Raw genomic sequence first — 24,012 nt, 5'->3', positions numbered from 1 at the left:
CAGTGCCTTCTTCCTTGCTGAGCAGCCTTTCAGGTTATGTCGATATGGGACTCGTTTTACTGTGGATATAGATACTTTTGTACCCGTTTCCTCCAGCATCTTCACAAGGTTCTTTGCTGCTGTTCTGGGATTGATTTGCACTTTTCGCACCACAGTACGTTCATGTCTAGGAGACAGAACGCGTCTCCTTCCTGAGCGATATGACGGCTGCGTGGTCCCATGGTGTTTATACTTGAGTACTATTGTTTATACAGATGAACGTGGTACCTTCAGGCGTTTGGAAATTGCTCCCAAGGATGAACCAGACTTGTGGAGGTCTACAATATTTTATCTGAGGTCTTGGCTGATTTCTTTTGATTTTCCCATGATGTCAAGCAAAGATGCACAGAGTTTGAAGGTTGACCTTGAAATACATCCACAGGTACACCTCCAATTAACTCAAGTGATGTCAATTAGCCTATCAGAAGCTTCTAAAGCCATGACATCATTTTCAGGAATTTCCCAAGCTGTTTAAAGGCACAGTCAACTTAGTGTATGTAAACTTCTGACCCACTGAAATTGTGATAGATAATTTCACTTATAATTCAATTTGTCTGTAAACAAACAAAAGTTGGAAAAATGACTTGTGTCATGCACCAAGTAGTTGTCCTAACCGACTTGCCAAAACTATAGTTTGTTAACAAGAAATGTGTGGTTGAAAAACGAGTTTTAATGACTTCAACCTAAGTGTATGTAAACTTCTGACTTCAACTATCTATATATAAATATATATGAGGCATGCCATGTAGCAGACATTTATCATAAGCAACTTACAGTCCAGTGAGCGCAGACATTTTTTTTGTGTATGTGGCCTCAGTGGAAATCAAACCCACGACCTTGGTGTTACTAGAGCCGTGCTCCTACCAACTGATCTACCTCACAGGACAGTCTCCACCCACTATAGCAGTGTTATACTCTGACCAACTGAGCCACCGTCTCCACCCACTATAGCAGTGTTATACTCTGACCAACTGAGCCACCGTCTCCAACCACTATAGCAGTGTTATACTCTGACCAACTGAGCCACTGTCTCCACCCACTATAGCAGTGTTATACTCTGACCAACTGAGCCACTGTCTCCACCCACTATAGCAGTGTTATACTCTGACCAACTGAGCCACCGTCTCCACCCACTGTAGCAGTGTTATACTCTGACCAACTGAGCCACCGTCTCCACCCACTATAGCAGTGTTTATATTTCAGCAGCAGAGAGAAGACAGAGGACAGCAAGAACAGCTAATGTTTCAGGTCAGCAGCTAGCTTTCTGTCCCTTAGGTCACACCATAGTTTACTACACCTCGCAGTCATTGTTAATTTGCTTACTTTATTGTATGAACCACAATAAAGTTTGATTTTTGGACTGGGGCACCCACCACCCAGGCTGAGTAGAGGCAGTAGCATCAGAGTCCTAGAAATACAGACTTCCGAGAGAGATGGAGAATTTTGATGGGTTCTATGGTGGCATCAAAAGTTCCAACACAATAGTTGGAACACAAATTAGATTGCCCTGAAAGTTTTGTTGCCTACACAATCTCTGTATTTCTTAGTCTCTGAGTAGAGCTGAATGTAAAGCCTCACATATTCAATATCCTAAATATGGCATAGAAGTATTTTATCATACCCCTTTGATGCATGCTATTATATGCATTTTTTAATCTCAGCTTCAGTTGATGAGTAGTGTACATACGATCACTTGTCGTGGCATGTGTGACAGCGGGCCAATTGCACCAAAGGAATTTTGCCATTGTTCTGACCTTGTGAATGGTTATGGCAGTGTGATGAAGGTTAAATGTAACTCTATGGTGGCTAAATGTAGCCTGGTGTTACGAGACTATTGTTATGATGGCGAAGTGTACTGTTATCAATGCTAAATGGCCGCGTTTACACGGGCAGCCCAATTCTGATCTTTTGTCCAATCACAGCAGGTCTTTTTCAGCGATATTTTTTATTTATTTATTTTTTAATATGATTCGTCAAAAAAACAATTAGTGAAAATAAATATCAGAATTGGGCTGCCTGAGTAAACACAGCCAATGTAGTCTTATGAAGTCTACATTTTTCCTGCTGTTATGAGGGCTAAATGTTGTCTTGCAAAGACTAGTGTTACGAAGGCCAAGTGTAGTGTTACGAAGGCCAAGTGTAGTGTTACGAAGGCCAAGTGTAGTGTTACGAAGGCCTGGTGTAGTGTTACGAAGGCCTGGTGTAGTGTTACGAAGGCCTGGTGTAGTGCGACGAAGGCCTGGTGTAGTGCGACGAAGGCCTGGTGTAGTGCGACGAAGGCCTGGTGTAGTGCGACGAAGGCCTGGTGTAGTGCGACGAAGGCCTGGTGTAGTGCGGCGAAGGCCTGGTGTAGTGCGGCGAAGGCCTGGTGTAGTGCGACGAAGGCCTGGTGTAGTGTTACGAAGGCCTGGTGTAGTGTTACGAAGGCCTGGTGTAGTGTTACGAAGGCCTGGTGTAGTGTTACGAAGGCCTGGTGTAGTGCGACGAAGGCCTGGTGTAGTGCGACGAAGGCCTGGTGTAGTGCGACGAAGGCCTGGTGTAGTGCGACGAAGGCCTGGTGTAGTGCGACGAAGGCCTGGTGTAGTGCGGCGAAGGCCTGGTGTAGTGTTACGAAGGCCTGGTGTAGTGTTACGAAGGCCTGGTGTAGTGTTACGAAGGCCTGGTGTAGTGCTACGAAGGCCTGGTGTAGTGCAACGAAGGCCTGGTGTAGTGCAACGAAGGCCTAGTGTAGTGCAACGAAGGCCTAGTGTAGTGCAACGAAGGCCTAGTGTAGTGCAACGAAGGCCAAGTGTAGTGCAACGAAGGCCTAGTGTAGTGCAACGAAGGCCTAGTGTAGTGCAACGAAGGCCTAGTGTAGTGTTAAGCACTGCAAGAAAAATGTAAATCTTACCTCGATTGTTATAATATGGTATTGAGATGAAGTTACAGTGGCTCGTTCCGAGTTGATTTTGCTCACCCAGAAAACGTCTCGTTTTAAGATATTCTGACTTGTTTCGAGCCTTTAAAAAAAAAAAAAAAAAAAGCGTTATCTGCCAGTCCACTAAGATAATTTGCCTCGGTAAGATGTCTTAAGATCAAATATATTTTTAAAATAAGATGTTCTTATCCCCAATTTGTATCAATTCTTAAAAAAAAATTAAAAGTTTTAAGTAAGCAGAATGATTAGCCATGGCGCTAAGATAATTTACCCTAGTAGAACATCAAGTCAATGCATTCTAATGGTAAGACATATCTAGGTAAGATAAATGTTTTTTTTTTTTTTTTTTTTTGCAGTGTGACGGCTAAATGTCGTGTTTTAAATACTAATTTAATGCAACGTTACGAATGCTAAACGAGAGAGAGAGCTGACTTAGGACATGATTATAGAGGCCGTAGGATAATGGCAGTGCTTTGTATAGACGGCATGTTGGAACTGAACCCTGAGACATGGACGTCTGTGTGTAACCTCGTGTCCTACCCGTCCTTGTCCAGATGACGACAGCGAGCCCATCTTGGGCCTGTGGTTCGAGGAGACCATCTCGCCAACTAAAGACAAGGTGGCCCCCCCACCACCTCCCCCACCCCCACCCTTGGAGACCTCTCCCAGACTGAAGAGCCCCTCCAAGCAGAACGCAGGAGAGAACGGGAACATCCTGGCCGGACGCAAGGACCCCGAGCTGGTGAGGCCTTGGGGTGTTAGGAAACACAACATGGACTTGAACATGTAATCTATAGTAACAGGCTGTGGTCTGATGTCTGTACACTTCTCCCAATGTGTCCATGTTACATCCCCTTCGTAGTCTGTCGTTCAAACCCTGAACGAGGCAGTTTAACCCCACTGTTCCTCGGCCGTCATTGAAAATTTGAATTTGTTCTTAAAAACTGACTTGCCTAGTTAAATAAAAGTCAAATAAATAGTTTGAAGAAAGAAAGGGTTGGTAGAAGGAATACATTGGAACCTCCCCTCCAGGTAATGCTTGCCACCAATGCCAAAATGCACGAAGGGAGTGAACTAGTGCAAACCGCTGGGTTGAAGGGTGGAGAATTTAGAACACAACTTTATGTTGGGCCTCCCGAGTGGCGCAGCGGTCTAAGACACTACATCTCAGTGCTAGAGGCATCACTTCAGACCCTGGTTCGATTCCTTGCTGTATCACAACCTGACGTTTGGGAATCCCGTAGGGCCCAGCGTTGTTAGGGTTTGTCCAGGAGTAGGCCGTCGTTGTAAATAAGAATTTTCCCTTTTAACTGACTAGTTAAATAAATAAAAATGTTTTCTAGTAGAAACTATGCTTACAGGCCTGTCTATTACTGTTAAATATTGATTTATAAATTGATGTTTCAGTTCCTGAGCCTGGCCTCCAGCATCCTGAACTTCATCACCACCTCCATGCTAAAATCCAGGAACAACTTCATCAGGAACTACCTGTCTGTCTCGCTGACAGAACAGCACATGGCCACGCTAGCCAGCATCATCAAGGACGTCGACAAAGACGTCAAAGGTTGGTTGGAATAAACAAAAAAACATTTATTATTATCATCATCATCGTACATGAGTTTAGTAAATGAGCTCTCGCTCGCTCACAAGCCTGAAGTATTTCCATTTGTTTACATTTACATTACATTTAAGTCATTTAGCAGACGCTCTTATCCAGAGCGACTTACAAATTGGTGAATTCACCTTCTGACATCCAGTGGAACAGCCACTTTACAATAGTGCATCTAAATCATTAAGGGGGGGTGGTGGTGAGAAGGATACTTATCCTATCCTAGGTATTCCTTGAAGAGGTATTGAAACTATTGATGCCCTCGGATGGGAAGTGCTTTCATAAAATGTTGGAATACAAATCAGGTGTAATATCTTGAAGTGTCTCAATAAATTCCTAATTTAATATTGTGTATCGCCCCCCCCAGGTTCCTCAGATGAAGAGTTTGCCTCTGCTCTGTATCTCTTCAACCATACGCTAGTGACATCAGACCTACCCTCTCCAGCCCTGCAGGTGAGGGGAACCTCCTTTCTAATGCGGTCATTTATCTTTCATTATTTCATTACAAATGACTCGAGTCCCGGCACTACTAATAACCTGGACTGAAATACACATCTTATATGAAAGAAGAAGAAAAAAGGTTTACTGCATCTTTTTAAGAACTTAATTTGAACAGACGTACTCAAGGGGGAGGGGAGGGACCGGACGTACTCAAGGGGGAGGGGAGGGACCGGACGTACTCAGGGGGGAGGGACCGGACGTACTCAGGGGGGAGGGACCGGACGTACTCAGGGGGAGGGACCGGACGTACTCAGGGGGAGGGACCGGACGTACTCAGGGGGAGGGACCGGACGTACTCAGGGGGAGGGACCGGACGTACTCAGGGGGAGGGACCGGACGTACTCAGGGGGAGGGACCGGACGTACTCAGGGGGAGGGACCGGACGTACTCAGGGGGAGGGACCGGACGTACTCAGGGGGAGGGACCGGACGTACTCAGGGGGAGGGACCGGACGTACTCAGGGGGAGGGACCGGACGTACTCAGGGGGAGGGACCGGACGTACTCAGGGGGGGACCGGACGTACTCAGGGGGAGGGACCGGACGTACTCAGGGGAGGGACCGGACGTACTCAGGGGGAGGGACCGGACGTACTCAGGGGGAGGGACCGGACGTACTCAGGGGGAGGGACCGGACGTACTCAGGGGGGAGGGACCGGACGTACTCAGGGGGGAGGGACCGGACGTACTCAGGGGGGAGGGACCGGACGTACTCAGGGGGGAGGGACCGGACGTACTCAGGGGGAGGGAAGGGACCGGACGTACTCAGGGGGAGGGAAGGGACCGGACGTACTCAGGGGGAGGGAAGGGACCGGACGTACTCAGGGGGAGGGAAGGGACCGGACGTACTCAGGGGGAGGGAAGGGACCGGACGTACTCGGGGGAGGGAAGGGACAGGACGTACTCGGGGAGGGAAGGGACCGGACGTACTCGGGGAGGGAAGGGACCGGACGTACTCGGGGGGGTGGAAGGGAAGGGACCGGACGTTCTCAGGGGGAGGGAAGGGACCGGACGTACTCAGGGGGGAGGGACCGGACGTACTCAGGGGGACCGGACGTTCTCAGGGGGAGGGAAGGGACCGGACGTACTCAGGGGGGGGGGGGGCAGGGACCGGACGTTCTCAGGGGGAGGGAAGGGACCGGACGTACTCAGGGGGGAGGGAAGGGACCGGACGTTCTCAGGGGGGAGGGAAGGGACCGGACGTACTCAGGTCTTTGCACAGCAGCTGCTGTTAGTCTGAAATAAGTCTTATTTGTCTTTCCCAGAATACCCTGCTGCAGCAGTTGGGCGTAGCTCCGTTCTCTGAGGGTCCGTGGCCCTTGTACATCAACCCTCAGTCCCTGTCGGTGCTCTCCAGAGTCCTGCTCATCTGGCAGCACAAGGCCTCTCTGCAGGGAGACCCAGACGTACCTGAGTGTATAACGATCTGGGAGAGGTAAGACCACATCATTAAATAAAACACTTTTGATATTATATTGTAACTTCCCAACAAGAAACAAAAAATTGTCACTCAAACAGAAGGGAGAGTCTCACGAAGAACAACCAAAACGAAACAGGTGTGGTTTTTAAATAACCCATGGAGGTGTCCACTGAAAGCCGCAAGCAACAAGATATTTGGGCCCTAAAAGACACCCACCGTAAGTGGCCACTAAATAAAATAAATAAAATCCCACATCGCTCTGTAACATGGAATATAAAGACCAGGACCACCCTGTAACATGGAGGATGACGACCCGCACCGCCCTGTAACATGGAGGATGACGACCCGCACCGCCCTGTAACATGGAGGATGACGACCCGCACCGCCCTGTAACATGGAGGATGACGACCCGCACCGCCCTGTAACATGGAGGATGACGACCCGCACCGCCCTGTAACATGGAGGATGACGACCCGCACCGCCCTGTAACATGGAGGATGACGACCCGCACCGCCCTGTAACATGGAGGATGACGACCCGCACCGCCCTGTAACATGGAGGATGACGACCCGCACCGCTGTCTGTCTCTCTCTCTCTGTCTCTCTCTCTCTGTCTCTCTCTCTCTGTCTCACACACACTAAAATGCCATTTTTCCTTCAAAGTTTATCAACTTTCAAATCAGAATTACTTTCCCATTGTTTCCTCAACTGTAGTGTATGATGTACCATTTTGTATCTCAGAGTCTCTACTTTTATCCACCCCCCAAAAAAAACGAAATTCAAATTTTGCTACGTACGATCAAATCCAGGTGGTGAATCACATATGACTGTCATAACTGTTGCTGTTCGCACCAACGAGAGGTAGCCCTATCCCTATTCTAATGGGGTACATATACGGGCCACCTTCCAGCATTCAGATGCTTGTAAAAATGGATTTGGCAATGTCATGTCATATTGGCTTTGTTAGTTGAGTTGACAAACAATGTCATCATTGTAACCAAATGCACTGTAGAACATTGTGTTTTTACCAGAGTTGTGTAGCCTACCAGAGTGGACGCAACTTCTGATTTCAGAATTGTCAATCAGTCAGATTTTAATTGTTCATGTTCATCATAAGAAATTGTTTTTGGTTTAAACAGTCAGTGTATTTGGTAATTTGTACATGAACAGTGTAGTTTCATAAAGGACAGAAACCATTTTATTTATTTTGGCGCGTGGTTGCATTCATTGGTCTGAGTGGGAGAAGTTCTGTAAAATTCAAAACTGAAATTTAATTTAGCTTTTGAGGTAAAAATTCGAATTTCCATTTAGCTTTTGAGGTAAAATTAAAATTTCCATTTTATGAATTGGCTAAATGCCATGTTAATTTCTATAGATAAATATTGACAGTATTAGCTAAAAATAAAAACTCGTCATTTGTACTTTTTGTTCAGAACTCTGATCTCCCTTTTTAAAATAAAACATGTTTACACAAGGTTTCTCTCTCTACTCTTTCTATCCCCCGTCCCGTCCCTCTAGGTTTGTGGGCACCTTGAAGCAGCACACCATCCAGGGCTCTGTCCCCGGAGATGAGGACCTGAATGTGGAGCACCTCCAGCTCCTGCTGCTCCTCTTCCACAACCTGTCTGAGAGGGGGAGGCGTGCCGTGCTCACCCTGGTCACCCAGGCCATCACAGAGGTATTTAACCTCTTACACTTATGGTGGCGCTATTTCATTTTTGGAAGAAAAACGTTCCCGTTTTAAACAAGATATTTTGTCACAAAAAGATGCTCGACTATGCATATAATTGCTACTGTTCGAAAGAAAACACTCTGACGTGTCCAGAAATACAAATATCTTCTCTGTGCGTGCCCTTTAACGTGAGCTTCAGGCAAAACCAAGATGACTTGGCATCCAGGAAATGACAAGGATTTTTGAGGCTCTGTCTTTCATGATCTCCTTATATGGCTGTGAACGCAAGAGGAATGAGTCTGCCCTTTCTGTCGTTTCCCCAAGGTGTCTGCAGCATTGTGACGTATTTGTAGGCAGATCGTTGGAAGATTGACCATAAGAGACCACATTTACCACGTGTCCGCCCGGTGTCCTGCGCCGAAATTGGTGCGCAAAAGTCACCTGCCAGTATTTTTCCATGGGGCACAGAGAGAAGCAAGCTTCCATGAACTGCATGTCAATGAAGAGATATGTGAAAAAACACCTTGAGGATTGATTCCAAACAACGTTTGCCATGTTTCGTCGATATTATGTAGTTAATCCGGAAAAAGTTTCACGTTGTAGGTGACTGCATTTCGGTTCGTTTCGGTAGCCAGGCGCAATGTAGAAAACGGAACGATTTCTCCTACACACAGACGCTTTCAGGAAACACTGCGCATTTGGTATGTGGCTGGGAGTCTCCTCATTGAAAACATCAGAAGCTCTTCAAAGGTAAATGATTTTATTTATTTGGTTATCTGGCTTTTGTGAAAATGTTGCGTGCTACATGCTACACAAAATGCTATACTAGCTTTGCATACTCTTACACAAATTAGTCAATTTCTATGGTTCAAAAGCATATTTTGAAAATCTGAGATGACAGTGTTGTTAAGAAAAGGCTAAGCTTGAGAGCAAACGCATTATTTTAATTTTATTTGCGATTTTCAGAAATCGTTAACGTTGCGTTATGCTAATGAGCCTGAGGCTTAGTCACAATCCCGGATCCGGGATGGGGAGTTTCAAGAGGTTAAATGTTCTTTAAAACCTCTTGAAACTCCCCATCCCGGATCCGGGATCGTGACTAAAGCCTCAGGCTCATTAGCATAACGCAACGTTAACGATTTCTGAAAATCGCAAATAAAATGAAAATAATGCGTCTGCTCTCAAGCTTAGCCTTTTCTTAACAACACTGTCATCTCAGATTTTCAAAATATGCTTTTGAACCATAGAAATTGACTAATTTGTGTAAGAGTATGCAAAGCTAGCATAGCATTTTGTGTAGCATGTAGCACGCAACATTTTCACAAAAACCAGATAACCAAATAAATAAAATCATTTACCTTTGAAGAGCTTCGGATGTTTTCAATGAGGAGACTCTCAGTTACATACCAAATGCGCAGTTTTTCCTGAAAGCGTCTGTGTGTAGGAGAAATCGTTCCGTTTTGTACATCGCATCTGGCTAACGAAACGAAAATTCAGTCACCTACAACGTCAAACTTTTTCCGAATTAACTCCATAATATCGACCGAAACATGGCAAACGTTGTTTGGAATCAATCCTCAAGGTGTTTTTTCACATATCTCTTCATTGATATATCGTTCGTGGAAGCTTGCTTTCCTCTCTGAATCCCATGGAAAAATACTTGCAGCTGACTTTTGCGCACCAATTTCGGCACAGGACACCGGGCGGACACGTGGTAAATGTGGTCTCTTATGGTCAATCTTCCAATGATCTGCCTACAAATACGCCACAATGCTGCAGACACCTTGGGGAAACGACAGAAAGGGCAGACTTACTCCTCTCGCATTCACAGCCATATAAGGAGACAATGGAAAACAGAGCCTCAAAAATCCTGCTCATTTCCTGGATGCCGTCTCATCTTGGTTTTGCCTGAAGCTCACGTTCTAGGGCACGCACAGAAAATATCTTGGTAGTTCTGGACACGTCAGAGTGTTTTCTTTCGAAAGCTATCAATTATATGCATAGTCGAGCATCTTTTTGTGACAAAATATCTTGTTTAAAACGGGAACGTTTTTCATCCAAAAATGAAATAGCGCCCCCAGAGCATCAAGAGGTTAACTAGGTTGTCTTTGCGTTGTCGTACCATGGGCTTGGACTCTCGTCACAACTATCGTGACTCCTGACTCTACCAGTGGTCTCAGACTTTGACTCAGTCTAGATCAGTACTGACTTTGTCAGAACGTCTCTATCCCTGCTTAAATTAACATAATTCAAATTTGTACAAAAAAAACCCACATTTAGTGCAGGTGCAAAGTTTGGTAACAAACCGCCGTTCTGTTACTAAACTTTACATTTGCGTCTCCACATCATTCCGTTACTGTTGAATTGCCCACAGATACTGTAATTAGCTAGCTACCCTTATCCATGTGCAACACAGCAAGCTAGCAAGCTTTCTTGTATGTCAAACCAATAAGATGGAGCCGACCAGACATGGCATCTCTGCTTCTAGCTCCGAGGCGATAATTCCAATCATTTCGCTTCAACACTTAATAACATTTGCTAAGTATGTGACCGATAACATTTGATTTAATAAAGTCCAACGTTCCTCTCTCCTCTGCTCAGGTGGCGGGTGCCCAGCATCAGGAGGCCCAGCTCAAAGTCGTACCCCTCAACCTGGCCCGCATACTGCTGGTTCTCGACTACCTGTTGCACCAGTACTCGAAGGTTCCTATGTACCTCTTCCAACAGGTAGGTTGATTGGCTGCTCCGTCCGTTTAACGGTTTTATTAACGCTCTTGAATCAATTTCCACGGCCCAGTTGGAATCAAATTAGCATAATACCCATATCCCCCAATCAAAAATGTGTCTGTTCCTCTCTAGGTTTCTTCCTAGGTTTTTGGCCTTTCTAGGGAGTTTTTCCAAGCCACCGTGCTTCTACGCCTGCATTGCTTGTTGTTTGGGGGTTTTAGGCTTGGTTTCTGTACAGCACTTTGAGATATCATCTGATGTACGAAGGGCTATATAAATACATTTGATTTGATTTAAAACCACATCTTTGGGAGTTTTATTGTCCAGAAACATTTGATCTGTTTTTTTTTGCAGTAGGTCGTTGGTCAGGCGAGGTAGCCCTCCTAACACAGTGACTGACTGGATCCCCTCTCTCTCTTGCTTGCAGGTCCAGTATAATCTGCTGACCCCTCCGTGGTCAGGCCAGGGTTCAGTCCAGGACGGGTCCAAGCGCAGCGCCCTGCCGCTCTACTGCGGCTTTAAAGAGGTGGAGGAGAACTGGTCTAAGCACTGCTCGGCAGGTAGGAGTAAGTCAAAACCTTTCTGTTCTGTTTTTTTTTAAGGGGGAATAACCTCATCTGTAGATCTGGGCGGTATGGACAAACATCCATATCGCGATAGATTGACGGAGTTATCGTGACAATGATAGATTGACGGAGTTATCGTGACAATGATAGATTGACGGAGTTATCGTGACAATGATAGATTGACGGAGTTATCGTGACAATGATAGATTGACGGAGTTATCGTGACAATGATAGATTGACGGAGTTATCGTGACAACGGTAGATTGACGGAGTTATCGTGACAACGGTAGATTGACGGAGTTATCGTGACAACGAGAGATTGACGGAGTTATCGTGACAACGAGAGATTGACGGAGTTATCGTGACAACGAGAGATTGACGGAGTTATCGTGACAACGAGAGATTGACGGAGTTATCGTGACAACGAGAGATTGACGGAGTTATCGTGACAACGAGAGATTGACGGTGTTATCGTGACAACGAGATTGACGGAGTTATCGTGACAACGAGAGATTGACGGAGTTATCGTGACAACGAGAGATTGACGGAGTTATCGTGACAACGAGATTGACGGAGTTATCGTGACAACGAGAGATTGACGGAGTTATCGTGACCACGAGAGATTGACGGAGTTATCGTGACCACGAGAGATTGACGGAGTTATCGTGACCACGAGAGATTGACGGAGTTATCGTGACCACGAGAGATTGACGGAGTTATCGTGACCACGAGAGATTGACGGAGTTATCGTGACCACGAGAGATTGACGGAGTTATCGTGACCACGAGAGATTGACGGAGTTATCGTGACCACGAGAGATTGACGGAGTTATCGTGACAACGAGAGATTGACCAATCCGTTTATAAAAATGTGCACTAGCTACTTTGTTATAAACGTCCTCTCACTGTCAACTGCGTTTATTTTCAGCAAACTTAACATTTGTAAATATTTGTATGAACATAACAAGATTCCACAACTGAGACATAAACTGAACAAGTTCCACAGACATGTGACTAACAGAAATGGAATAATGTGTCCCTCAACAAAGGGGGGGGGGGGTGTCAAAATCAAAAGTAACAGTCAGTATCTGGTGTGGCCATTAGCTGCATTAAGTACTGCAGTGCATCTCCTCCTCATGGACGGCAACAGATTTTCCAGTTATTGCTGTGAGATGTTACCCCACTCTTCCACCAAGGCACCTGCAAGATTCCGGACATTTCTGGGTGGAATGGCCCTAGCCCCCACCCTCCAATCAGGTCCCAGATGTGCTCTATGGGATTGAGATCGGGGCTCTTCGCTGGCCATGGCAGAACAGATGGCAGTATGGCTAGTGGCATTGTCATGCTGGAAGGTCATGTCAAGATGAGCCTGCAGGAAGGGAACCACATGAGGGAGGAGGATGTCTTCACTGTAACGCACAGTGTTGAGATTTCCTGCAATGATAACAAGCTCAGTTCGATGATGCTGTGACACACCGCCCACAGACCATGACTGACCCTCCACCTCCAAATCGATCCTGCTCTAGAGTACAGGCCTCGGTGTAACGCTCATTCCTTCGACGATAAATGCGAATCCGACCATCACCCCTGGTGAGACAAAACCGAGACTCGTCAGTGAAGAGCACTTTTTGCCAGTCCTGTCTGGTCCAGCGACGGTGGGTTTGTGCCCATAGGCGACGGTGTTGCCGGTGATGTCTGGTGAGGACCTGCCTTACAACAGGCCTACAAGCCCTCAGTCCAGCCTCTCTGTCTGAGCGCTGATGGAGGGATTGTGCGTTCCTGGTGTAACTCGGGCAGTTGTTGTTGCCATCCTGTACTTGTCCCGCAGGTGTGATGTTCAGATGTACCGATCCTGTGCAGATGTTGTTACACGTGGTCTGCCACTGCGAGGACGATCAGCTGTCCGTCCTGTCTCACTGTAGCGCAGTCTTAGGCGTCTCACACTATAGACATTGCAATTTATTGCCCTGGCCACATCTGCAGTCCTCATGCCTCCTTGCAGCATGCCTAAGGCACGTTCACGCAGATGAGCAGGGACTCCGGGCGTCTTCCTTTTGGTGTTTTTCAGAGTCAGTAGAAAGGTCTCTTTAGCGTCCTAAGTTTTCATAACTGTGACCTTAATTGCCTAACGTCTGTCAGCTGTTAGTGTCTTAACGACCGTTCCACAGGTGCATGTTCATTAATGGTTCATTGAACAAGCATGGGAAACTGTGTTTAAACCCTTTACTATGAAGTTCTACGAAACGCAAAACCCTTGTAGCTGATTGGGTGATAACGCCGGATTTTTAACGTTCTCTCCTCTGTTAGATTCCACAGTAGTGCAGCCCAAATTCTACTGCGTCCTGTCACCCGAAGCGTCAGAGGACGACCGAAGCAGACTCGACAGCAAGGTGAAACTACACATCAAAACTGTGAATTTATTAGTCCAGGATAAAAAATTTAAAAAAACAATCTATATGGAGAGACATAACCCATTACAAACCGTTTTTTTTTATTTTTTAAATAGGACATTTATAAAAGTCTCATAACAAAGTCATGAAGCATTATACCTGAAGGAGATGAGTAAAGTCGTGTGTTTAAAAAAAAATCTTTATCCAGGTGTTCCAGAAGCTGTTCAACGGCGCGGTGAAGTATAATGAGCTTTACGCCTGTCTGGTCTCCCTGCTCTCTGCCGGCTCTCACTTTGACACAGCCAGGAGACAGGAGAACAAGCCCATCACACCTATGGTGAGGAACCAACACACACACTCAACTGTAGAGGAACTAATGTCCTCACAACTATAGTTATACTTATAGTGTAGTTCCTGAAACACACACACACGATAATCCTGGAACTAACACCAGTATATCTCTCTTGTGTTCTCAGGAGGCATGCTCCCTGCAGTACTACTTCCTGGTGCTGTGGAGGATCCTGGGGGTCCTACCCCCCTCTAAGGCATACATGGAGCAGCTGAAGGATGGCCTAGGAGAACCCAGTGAGAGTGACATTCTTCACACCCTGCGCTGGTCCTCACGACTCAGAGTCCCCACATATGTCAACTGGATCAAGGTATGTTGCCCTCCGTTCGTCAGCCAGCCAGCCAGCCAGTCAGTCAGTAGGCCGGCCAGCCAGCCAGTCAGTCAGTTAGTAGATCGGCCAGCCAGCCAGTCAGTCAGTCAGTTAGTAGGTCGGCCAGTCAGTCAGTTAGTAGGTCAGTCAGTAGGCCAGCCAGCCAGCCAGTCAGTCAGTCAGTAGGTCGGCCAGTCAGTCAGTCAGTAGGTCGGCCAGTCAGTCAGTCAGTAGGTCGGCCAGTCAGTCAGTCAGTAGGTCGGCCAGTCAGTCAGTCAGTAGGTCGGCCAGTCAGTCAGTCAGTAGGTCGGCCAGTCAGTCAGTCAGTAGGTCGGCCAGTCAGTCAGTCAGTAGGTCGGCCAGTCAGTCAGTCAGTAGGTCGGCCAGTCAGTCAGTCAGTAGGTCGGCCAGTCAGTCAGTCAGTAGGTCGGCCAGTCAGTCAGTCAGTAGGTCGGCCAGTCAGTCAGTCAGTAGGTCGGCCAGTCAGTCAGTCAGTCAGTAGGTCGGCCGGTCGGTCAGTAGGCCGGCCGGTCGGTCAGTAGGCCGGCCGGTCGGTCAGTAGGCCGGCCGGTCGGTCGGTAGGCCGGCCGGTCGGTCGGTAGGCCGGCCGGTCGGTCGGTAGGCCGGCCGGTCGGTCGGTAGGCCGGCCGGTCGGTCGGTAGGCCGGCCGGTCGGTCGGTAGGCCGGCCGGTCGGTCGGTAGGCCGGCCGGTCGGTAGGCCGGCCGGTCGGTCAGTCAGTCAGTCAGTGGGTCGCCCGGCCGGTCAGTTATTCCCCTCGGACAAGTCTTGTTTTTTTCTTCATTATGTCAGAAGCTGTTGTCTTACGTAATAAATATAAGACTAGGTAGCTATTCATGTTTTGTAACTACATTTGATATCATTTCAACAATTTGGATTCCGTCTCATCACTTGTGGATCGATAAACCATCTGTTGGATTAAGCTGTTAGTGAAAAACTCTTGACTGTTCATTCCTCTGTTTTCTCTCTGGTCAATCTCAGGAGCATCTGGTGACTCAGGGGATGAAGGGAGACCAAGCTTCGTCTCTGATCGAGGTGGCTTCCTCCAGATGCAGCACCGTCAAGTATGACGTGGAGCTGGCTGAAGAGTACATCGCTAGACAGGTGGGTTGTGGGATAGTGTCGGGTTAAGATACCAGTATCGTGGCAACGAAAAACAAAACACGATAATTTTAACTTTATGTAAAAGAAAACAAACCATTATTTTTGTCATACAGCCACATGTATTTTCCAAACTATACCACACTATTTTTACGTACAGCAGGTGTTTTTATGTTTGCCATGGATACAAAACATATTGCGATACTGGTATCGCCCGAGCTAGATATTTAACAGTGTGTGTTCATGTTTGAGCATATATGAAACCGTGTGTGTGTTGTTCAATTCTCAATAAATCAAATCAAATTTATTTATATAGCCCTTCGTACATCAGCTGATATCTCAAAGTGCTGTACAGAAACACAGCCTAAAACCCCAAACAGCAAGCAATGCAGGTGTAGAAGCACGGTGGTTAGGAAAAACTCCCTAGAAAGGCCAAGTGTTATATTATTTACAGATTTGCTCCAAATGATGCATCATTTTAATATAGATTACATTCAGAGCCACGCATGTCTGTGTCTAACCTCCCTTCCCCTATAGATCTCAGCGTTCTCCTGTGTGGACCCCAGCTCCATCCTGCCCTTGTACCAGGTCCCCTCCCTACAGGCCATCTATACTCTGGACGCCGTCATCTCCAAGGTCCAGGTGTCTCTGGACGAACATTTCTCCAAGGTGGCGGCGGAGACGGACCCTCTCAAGCCCTCGGAGATCACCAAAAACCTGCTGCCCGCTACACTGCAGCTCATAGACGTGTACACAGCCTTCACCAGGTGAGAGAAATCCACTATCCTCTCTCTCTACTACTTTACTGTTCTCCTGTCTGGGGCAGAACAACTGAGACTGTGTTCTCCTGTCGGGGGCAGAACAACTGAGACTGTCTTCTCCTGTCGGGGGCAGAACAACTGAGACTGTGTTCTCCCGTCTGGGGCAGAACAACTGAGACTGTGTTCTCCCGTCTGGGGCAGAACAACTGAGACTGTGTTCTCCCGTCTGGGGCAGAACAACTGAGACTATGTTCTCCTGTCGGGGGCAGAACAACTGAGACTGTTCTCCCGTCTGGGGCAGAACAACTGAGACTGTGTTCTCCCGTCTGGGGCAGAACAACTGAGACTGTGTTCTCCCGTCGGGGGCAGAACAACTGAGACTGTGTTCTCCCGTCTGGGGCAGAACAACTGAGACTGTGTTCTCCCGTCTGGGGCAGAACAACTGAGACTGTGTTCTCCTGTCGGGGGCAGAACAACTGAGACTGTTCTCCCGTCTGGGGCAGAACAACTGAGACTGTGTTCTCCTGTCGGGGCAGAACAACTGAGACTGTGTTCTCCTGTCGGGGGCAGAACAACTGAGACTGTTCTCCTGTCGGGGGCAGAACAACGCCTGTCTTCAAATAATAGCCTCAGTTGGCAGTAAACACACACAAAAAAATTGTCTTCTTTGTATCTTGAAAAATAACGTGTTGTTTTTGTATTGTATTGTGTGTCTCAGGTCCTACCTTCTGATGAGCCTACCAGAGGAAGGAGAGAACAAGCTGTCAGAGGCTAAACTTCAGGGTTACGCCGCAGTGTTGTCTATAGGATCCATGCGCTGCAAAGCCAACCTGCTCGGTACGTACTAGTGGGCTTATGGGTTTGGGCACGTTCTAGAGAAATGAATATATATTCAGAAAGATCTAGTCAGCAATACCGAGTTAAAGTCTACAGTTTTCAGTCAGAGACGAGCAGCGACCCCCCCCCCCCCCCTCAGTCCTCCTCTCACTCAACAACTGTGTTCCTTCGCTGTGTGTTCCTTCGCTGTGTGTTCCTTCGCTGTGTGTTCCTTCGCTGTGTGTTCCTTCGCTGTGTGTTCCTTCGCTGTGTGTTCCTTCGCTGTGTGTTCCTTCGCTGTGTGTTCCTTCGCTGTGTGTTCCTTCGCTGTGTGTTCCTTCGCTGTGTGTTCCTTCGCTGTGTGTTCCTTCGCTGTGTGTTCCTTCGCTGTGTGTTCCTTCGCTGTGTGTTCCTTCGCTGTGTGTTCCTTCGCTGTGTGTTCCTTCGCTGTGTGTTCCTTCGCTGTGTGTTCCTTCGCTGTGTGTTCCTTCGCTGTGTGTTCCTTCGCTGTGTGTTCCTTCGCTGTGTGTTCCTTCGCTGTGTGTTCCTTCGCTGTGTGTTCCTTCGCTGTGTGTTCCTTCGCTGTGTGTTCCTTCGCTGTGTGTTCCTTCGCTGTGTGTTCCTTCGCTGTGTGTTCCTTCGCTGTGTGTTCCTTCGCTGTGTGTTCCTTCGCTGTGTGTTCCTTCGCTGTGTGTTCCTTCGCTGTGTGTTCCTTCGCTGTGTGTTCCTTCACTGTGCGTTCCTTCACTGTGCGCTCCTTCACTGTGCGTTCCTTCACTGTGCGTTCCTTTACTGTGCGCTCCTTCACTGTGCGTTCCTTCACTGTGCGTTCCTTCACTGTGCGTTCCTTCACTGTGCGTTCCTTCACTGTGCGTTCCTTCACTGTGCGTTCCTTCACTGTGCGTTCCTTCACTGTGCGTTCCTTCACTGTGCGTTCCTTTACTGTGCGTTCCTTCACTGTGCGTTCCTTCACTGTGCGTTCCTTCACTGTGTGTTCCTTCACTGTGCGCTCCTCCACTGTGTGTTCCTTCACTGTGCGCTCCTTCACTGTGCGTTCCTTCACTGTGCGTTCCTTTACTGTGCGCTCCTTCACTGTGTGTTCCTTCACTGTGTGTTCCTTTACTGTGCGCTCCTTCACTGTGTGTTCCTTCACTGTGTGTTCCTTTACTGTGCGCTCCTTCACTGTGCGTTCCTTCACTGTGCGCTCCTTCACTGTGCGTTCCTTCACTGTGTGTTCCTTCACTGTGCGCTCCTTCACTGTGTGTTCCTTCACTGTGTGTTCCTTTACTGTGCGCTCCTTCACTGTGTGTTCCTTCACTGTGTGTTCCTTTACTGTGCGCTCCTTCACTGTGTGTTCCTTCACTGTGCGCTCCTTCACTGTGCGCTCCTTCACTGTGTGTTCCTTCACTGTGTGTTCCTTCACTGTGTGTTCCTTCACTGTGTGTTCCTTTACTTGTTCAGGTCAGAATGTGATGCAGAACCTTCCATCGGCCGTCCAGACGCTGTGTGAGACGTGGAACAACATCAACACCAACGAGTTCCCTAACATCGGCTCATGGGTGTGTACCGCTGAGAGGGGGTGGCTGGCAGCCCCCCTCCCATGTGTAGCGGAGGTGGTTTGTAAATAGATCCACCGTCTCGACCTCTGTCTGTGTGTGGTTATGAATACTGAGGCTGTCGCTAAGAAACAGCGTGCCTGTGTTCCCCCCTCAGCATAATGACTGTCTGGGATACAGCCTGTGTCCCCCTCAGCATAATGACTGTCTGGGATACAGCCTGTGTCCCCCCTCAGCATAATGACTGTCTGGGATACAGCCTGTGTCCCCCTCAGCATAATGACTGTCTGGGATACAGCCTGTGTCCCCCTCAGCATAATGACTGTCTGGGATACAGCCTGTGTTCCCCCTCAGCATAATGACTGTCTGGGATACAGCCTGTGTTCCCCCCTCAGCATAATGACTGTCTGGGATACAGCCTGTGTTCCCCCCCCCTCAGCATAATGATTGATTGAGTGAATGACATGATTGATAGATTGATTTGTCAAGCCTTTCCTGGGAAACTGCCAGTTGTCCCATGCTATATATGTGTTCCATGGCTGTCACACCCGATCCAACTCGTTAACCAGCCCTAAGTTAGATCAATCGGGGGATACAACACATTTTTGTGTGACGCCTGGGTTCCCCAGAGGCGACGTTTGAGAGTAATGACTGTGTCCCGACTAACTTGTCTCGTCTCTTCTCTCAGCGTAATGCGTTTGCCAACGACACCATCCCGTCCGAGAGCTACATCAGTGCCATCCAGACGGCTCATCTGGGCACGCTCAGTAACCAGTCCCTGGCTCTGGCCTCGTCTCTCAAACACATCCTCCTCTCTCTGGTCCGCCTCACCGGAGACCTCATTGTGTGAGTTATTCTCTAATTCCAGCAGCAGCCACTTCCACACAGTCGATATTACATCAACGCCTTCCACTATTGCAATGCCAATATACCTTTCAGGATAACATATGCAATTCTCCCATTGACTGGGGTCTGTGTTTTCATCAGAGCCGTTACAGGAAGTGAGCGCCTGTTGTGTGTCTGAGATTTCCGACTTCTCTGGCGCTACATTTACATTTAAGTCATTTAGCAGACGCTCTTATCCAGAGCGACTTACAAATTGGTGAATTCACCTTCTGACATCAGTGGAACAGCCACTTTACAATAGTGCATCTAAATCATTTAAGGGGGGTGAGAAGGATTACTTATCCTATCCTAGGTATTCCTTGAAGAGGTGGGGTTTCAGGTGTCTTCCGCTAGAAACCACTGGCTCCACAGTCATTAGTTCCATACTGGAAATTATTGTAGACATGCCCCCCCCCCCCCCCCAGGACTGAGGAGTTGAACCCTCCCCAGGTTGAACCTCTCTTCCAGGGGGCAGCATTAACACTCCCCCCCCAGGACTGAGGAGTTGAACCCTCCCCAGGTTGAACCTCTCTTCCAGGGGGCAGCATTAACACTCTTTCCCCCCTCCCCCCCAGGACTGAAGAGTTGAACCCTCCCCAGGTGGTACATGCCCTGCTCCCCTCCTCTTGGAGAGCAGCACGGAGAGCGTAGCTGAGATCTGCTTGACCTCGCTAGAGCGTATCCTGGGTCCCGCTGAGTCGGACACCTTCCTGTCCCACGTCTACCAGAGACTGGTCACAGGATGCTACAACATCATCGCCAACCACTCCGACCCCAACAGGTGAGACTTGAACTTTGACCCGAGCAGTTAGGCTGAGACTGGAGTTGAGTCCCCCCCGGCGGAAATTAATTAGACTATTGCTGTCCATCAATGATCCCCCTAATCAACTTGACAGGGCTTAAGAAAAACAGTTACATGTCCCCCACCTCAATAGAGTGAAAAGTTGACTTTAAATTAAGACATATTCGAAGGTGATTGACAGCTGTCATTTTGTTCAATGTGTTGTGTCTTAGTGGTCTGGATGAGTCTGTGTTGGAGGAGTGTCTGCAGTATCTGGAGAGGCAGCTGGAAAGCAGCCAAGTGTGCAAGGCCATGGAGGACTTCTTCTCCTTCAGGTTTGTCTGCCGTTTTCTGGTGTGGCTCAGTCGGTGAGAGCCGTGCTCCGACCAAAACACGAGGTCGTGGGTTCAATTCCCACAGGGGTTTGTGGTACGTATTTTTCCAACGCACGACCGCAGACTAAGCCGTGTCGGAGCTTCGGATCTCCCCCCCCCCCAAAATATGTACTCACCCACTGATGAAAGACGGTGAATATGCCCCCCTCAATGGGGATAGGAGCGTTACTCTCGTGCCTGACAGGGGAGGCTTTAGGCCTACTTTGGGAGTTTGGGAGAATTTTTATATAACTAAAGACAGATTAGAGTTATTTCTTTATTTTATTTTTTGTCTTGTGTTTTTCCACTGCGATTGTATTTTGGAATGTTGCGATAAGCCTAGGAGTTTGTGGCTGCGTTTCATTAAAAGCCGCACCTCAACAATCAGATATGTAATACTTGGAACGCTGCCCAAAATGCTCACCTCAACAATCAGATATTTAATATTTGAACGCTGCCCAAAATGCTCACCTCAACAATCAGATATTTAATACTTGGAACGCTGCCCAAAATGCTCACCTCAACAATCAGATATTTAATACTTGGAACGCTGCCCAAAATGCTCACCTCAACAATCAGATATGTAATACTTGGAACGCTGCCCAAAATGCTCACCTCAACAATCAGATATTTAATACTTGGAACGCTGCCCAAAATGCTCACTTCTCGACTTCTCGATGTAGTAAACTAAATCATGCTCTCTGGTGTAGTAATTTTGGTTATTTTCTTTATTTCTGTTTAGACAGGAGTAATTATATAATTTTGTTATTTATCTTCCCGTATCCTACTGGACGAGCTGCCGATGGTCTCTTAACTTTCTGTCTCTTGTTTTGTGTCTCAGTGGAGAACTGGTTCAGATCATGATGGCTACAGCCAATGAAAACCTATCTGCTAAATTCTGCAACCGGGTGCTGAAATTCTTCACCAAACTCTTCCAGCTCAGTAAGTTTACCCTCACACCTCTGTTTTCCCCATCCCAAACCAGTCCTGCCTCCCAGACCAAAGTGTTGTTCCATACTGACCAACTAGAGACTTGTCCGCTCATCCTAATCTTGACGTCAACCCTTTTTTTTATTTTTTACTCTTGTTTCTCAAGTTCGTTTCAGTTCTACCATCCCATTCATGTCCTAAAACCTCTCCTCGCTTATTCCACCTCAGCGGAGAAGAGTCCCAACCCCAGCCTGTTGTGTCTGTGCGGCTCCCTGGCCCAGCTGGCGTGTGTGGAGCCGTCCAGACTGCAGTCGTGGCTCAGCCGCATGACGGCCACGCCCCCCAAGGACTCGGAGCATCTGGAGACGGTGCAGGAGAACAGGGCGCTGCTACAGGTGTGTGTGTATGTGTGTGTTTTATTTACCTTTATTTTACTAGGCAAGTCAGTTAAGAACAAATTCTTATTTTCAATGACGGCCTAGGAACAGTGGGTAAACTGCCTGTTCAGGGGCAGAACGACAGATTTGTACCTTGTCAGCTCGGGGATTCGAACATGCAACCTTTCGGTTACTAGTCCAACGCTCTAACCACTAGGCTACCCTGCCGGCCCCTGTGTTTGTGTGTCAGCACAAAAGCAGTTCTCAAGACTGGTCAACATTTAAACCGTTTCAACTACAGGTAACTGCCAAAATCAAGGAGACACTTGAGTAAATGAGGGATACAAAGTATATTGAAAGCAGGTGCTTCCACACCAGGTGTGGTTCCTGTGTTAATTAAGCAATTAACATCCCATCATGCTTAGGGACAGGTATGAAAATGCTGGACAGGCCATTATTTTGGGTATTATGGGTACGCTTTCATCCACGGGGCACGAGTGGTCACTGAACGGTTTGATGAGCATGAAAACGATGTAAACCATATGCCCCTATACCCCTGAGCTGACAAGGTACAAATCTGTCGTTCTGCCCCTGAACAGGCAGTTGACCCACTGTTCCGAGGCCAGTTGACCCACTGTTCCGAGGCCAGTTGACCCACTGTTCCGAGGCCAGTTGACCCACTGTTCCGAGGCCAGTTGACCCACTGTTCCGAGGCCAGCTGACCCACTGTTCCGAGGCCAGCTAACCCACTGTTCCCAGACCGTCATTGAAAATAAGAATTTGTTCTTAACTGACTTGCCTGGTTAAATAAAGGTAAAATTAAAAAAACTTAAAAAATAAAATAAAAAACTGCCGTGGCCGTCTCTCAGTCACCAGATCTCAACCAGATTGAACACTTAGGGGAGATTCTGGAGTGGTGCCTGAGACAGCGTTTTCCACCACCATCAACAAAACACCAAATTATCGAATTTCTTGTGGAGAATGGGTGTCACATCCCTCCAATAGAGTTCCAGACGCTTGTAGAATCCATGTCAAGGTGCGTTGAAGCTGTTCTGGCTCGTGGTGACACCCAACGACCCTATTAAAGACACTATAATTTGGAGTTTCCTTTATCTTGGCAGTTACATTATTACATCTCCTCTTCGTGTTTTTTCTAGAATTGTTTGTACTCTTTTATCGGGTGTTTTGTTGAACGGTAGACCAAAACTTAGACACTACAACATGGATCAAAAACATTTCGGTACTAGAATTTTTGTGTTACTTTCGATACTTCTGTCAAATGTCTCACGTCGTCTACTGATTGAGAGAAGATCAACTCTGTAGATCAGTGTAGCTGATGTGGCCTTACCGTGCCTGGTCCCCTCTCATACTGCCTCTCGTCTGTCCTGAGGAACCACTGGGAGTCTGGACTGTACCATGTTATCTCCCCTCTCATACTGACTCTAGTCTGTCCTGAGGAACCTCTGGGAGTCTGGACTGTACCATGTTATCTCCTCTCTCATACTGACTCTAGTCTGTCCTGAGGAACCACTGGGAGTCTGGACTGTACCATGTTATCTCCTCTCTCATACTGCCTCTAGTCTGGACTGTACCATGTTATCTCCTCTCTCATACTGCCTCTCGTCTGTCCTGAGGAACCTCTGGGAGTCTGGACTGTACCATGTTATCTCCTCTCTCATACTGACTCTAGTCTGTCCTGAGGAACCACTGGGAGTCTGGACTGTACCATGTTATCTCCCCTCTCATACTGCCTCTAGTCTGGACTGTACCATGTTATCTCCTCTCTCATACTGCCTCTAGTCTGGACTGTACCATGTTATCTCCTCTCTCATACTGACTCTAGTCTGTCCTGAGGAACCACTGGGAGTCTGGACTGTACCATGTTATCTCCCCTCTCATACTGCCTCTCGTCTGTCC

The 24,012-nt window shown here is 47.6% G+C and overlaps 1 protein-coding gene across 1 annotated transcript in view; it reads left to right on the top strand.

Moving 5' to 3' along the window:
• The window catches only part of LOC135534217 (E3 ubiquitin-protein ligase UBR4-like), a 30,200-nt gene extending 9,464 nt beyond the window's left edge, over positions 1-20,736 (top strand). The window contains exons 10-27 of the mRNA XM_064961305.1: positions 1,243-1,287; positions 3,511-3,698; positions 4,364-4,520; positions 4,933-5,018; positions 6,329-6,498; positions 8,001-8,160; positions 10,756-10,881; positions 11,309-11,441; positions 13,754-13,836; positions 14,045-14,173; positions 14,313-14,495; positions 15,496-15,618; positions 16,153-16,382; positions 17,095-17,213; positions 18,654-18,751; positions 19,437-19,594; positions 20,209-20,414; positions 20,648-20,736. Coding sequence (XP_064817377.1) covers positions 1,243-1,287; positions 3,511-3,698; positions 4,364-4,520; positions 4,933-5,018; positions 6,329-6,498; positions 8,001-8,160; positions 10,756-10,881; positions 11,309-11,441; positions 13,754-13,836; positions 14,045-14,173; positions 14,313-14,495; positions 15,496-15,618; positions 16,153-16,382; positions 17,095-17,213; positions 18,654-18,751; positions 19,437-19,594; positions 20,209-20,284 — 2,264 coding nt within the window. The 3' untranslated portion in view covers positions 20,285-20,414; positions 20,648-20,736. The remainder of the gene's footprint in view (positions 1-1,242; positions 1,288-3,510; positions 3,699-4,363; positions 4,521-4,932; positions 5,019-6,328; positions 6,499-8,000; positions 8,161-10,755; positions 10,882-11,308; positions 11,442-13,753; positions 13,837-14,044; positions 14,174-14,312; positions 14,496-15,495; positions 15,619-16,152; positions 16,383-17,094; positions 17,214-18,653; positions 18,752-19,436; positions 19,595-20,208; positions 20,415-20,647) is intronic.
• The last annotated feature ends 3,276 nt before the right edge of the window (positions 20,737-24,012 follow it).

Source organism: Oncorhynchus masou, unplaced genomic scaffold, assembly GCF_036934945.1.
Source record: "Oncorhynchus masou masou isolate Uvic2021 unplaced genomic scaffold, UVic_Omas_1.1 unplaced_scaffold_3155, whole genome shotgun sequence".
Classification (NCBI taxonomy): Eukaryota; Metazoa; Chordata; class Actinopteri; order Salmoniformes; family Salmonidae; genus Oncorhynchus; species Oncorhynchus masou.
The sequence above is the reverse complement of the archived record's forward strand: the minus strand, read 5'-3'. Positions and strand labels throughout refer to the sequence as shown.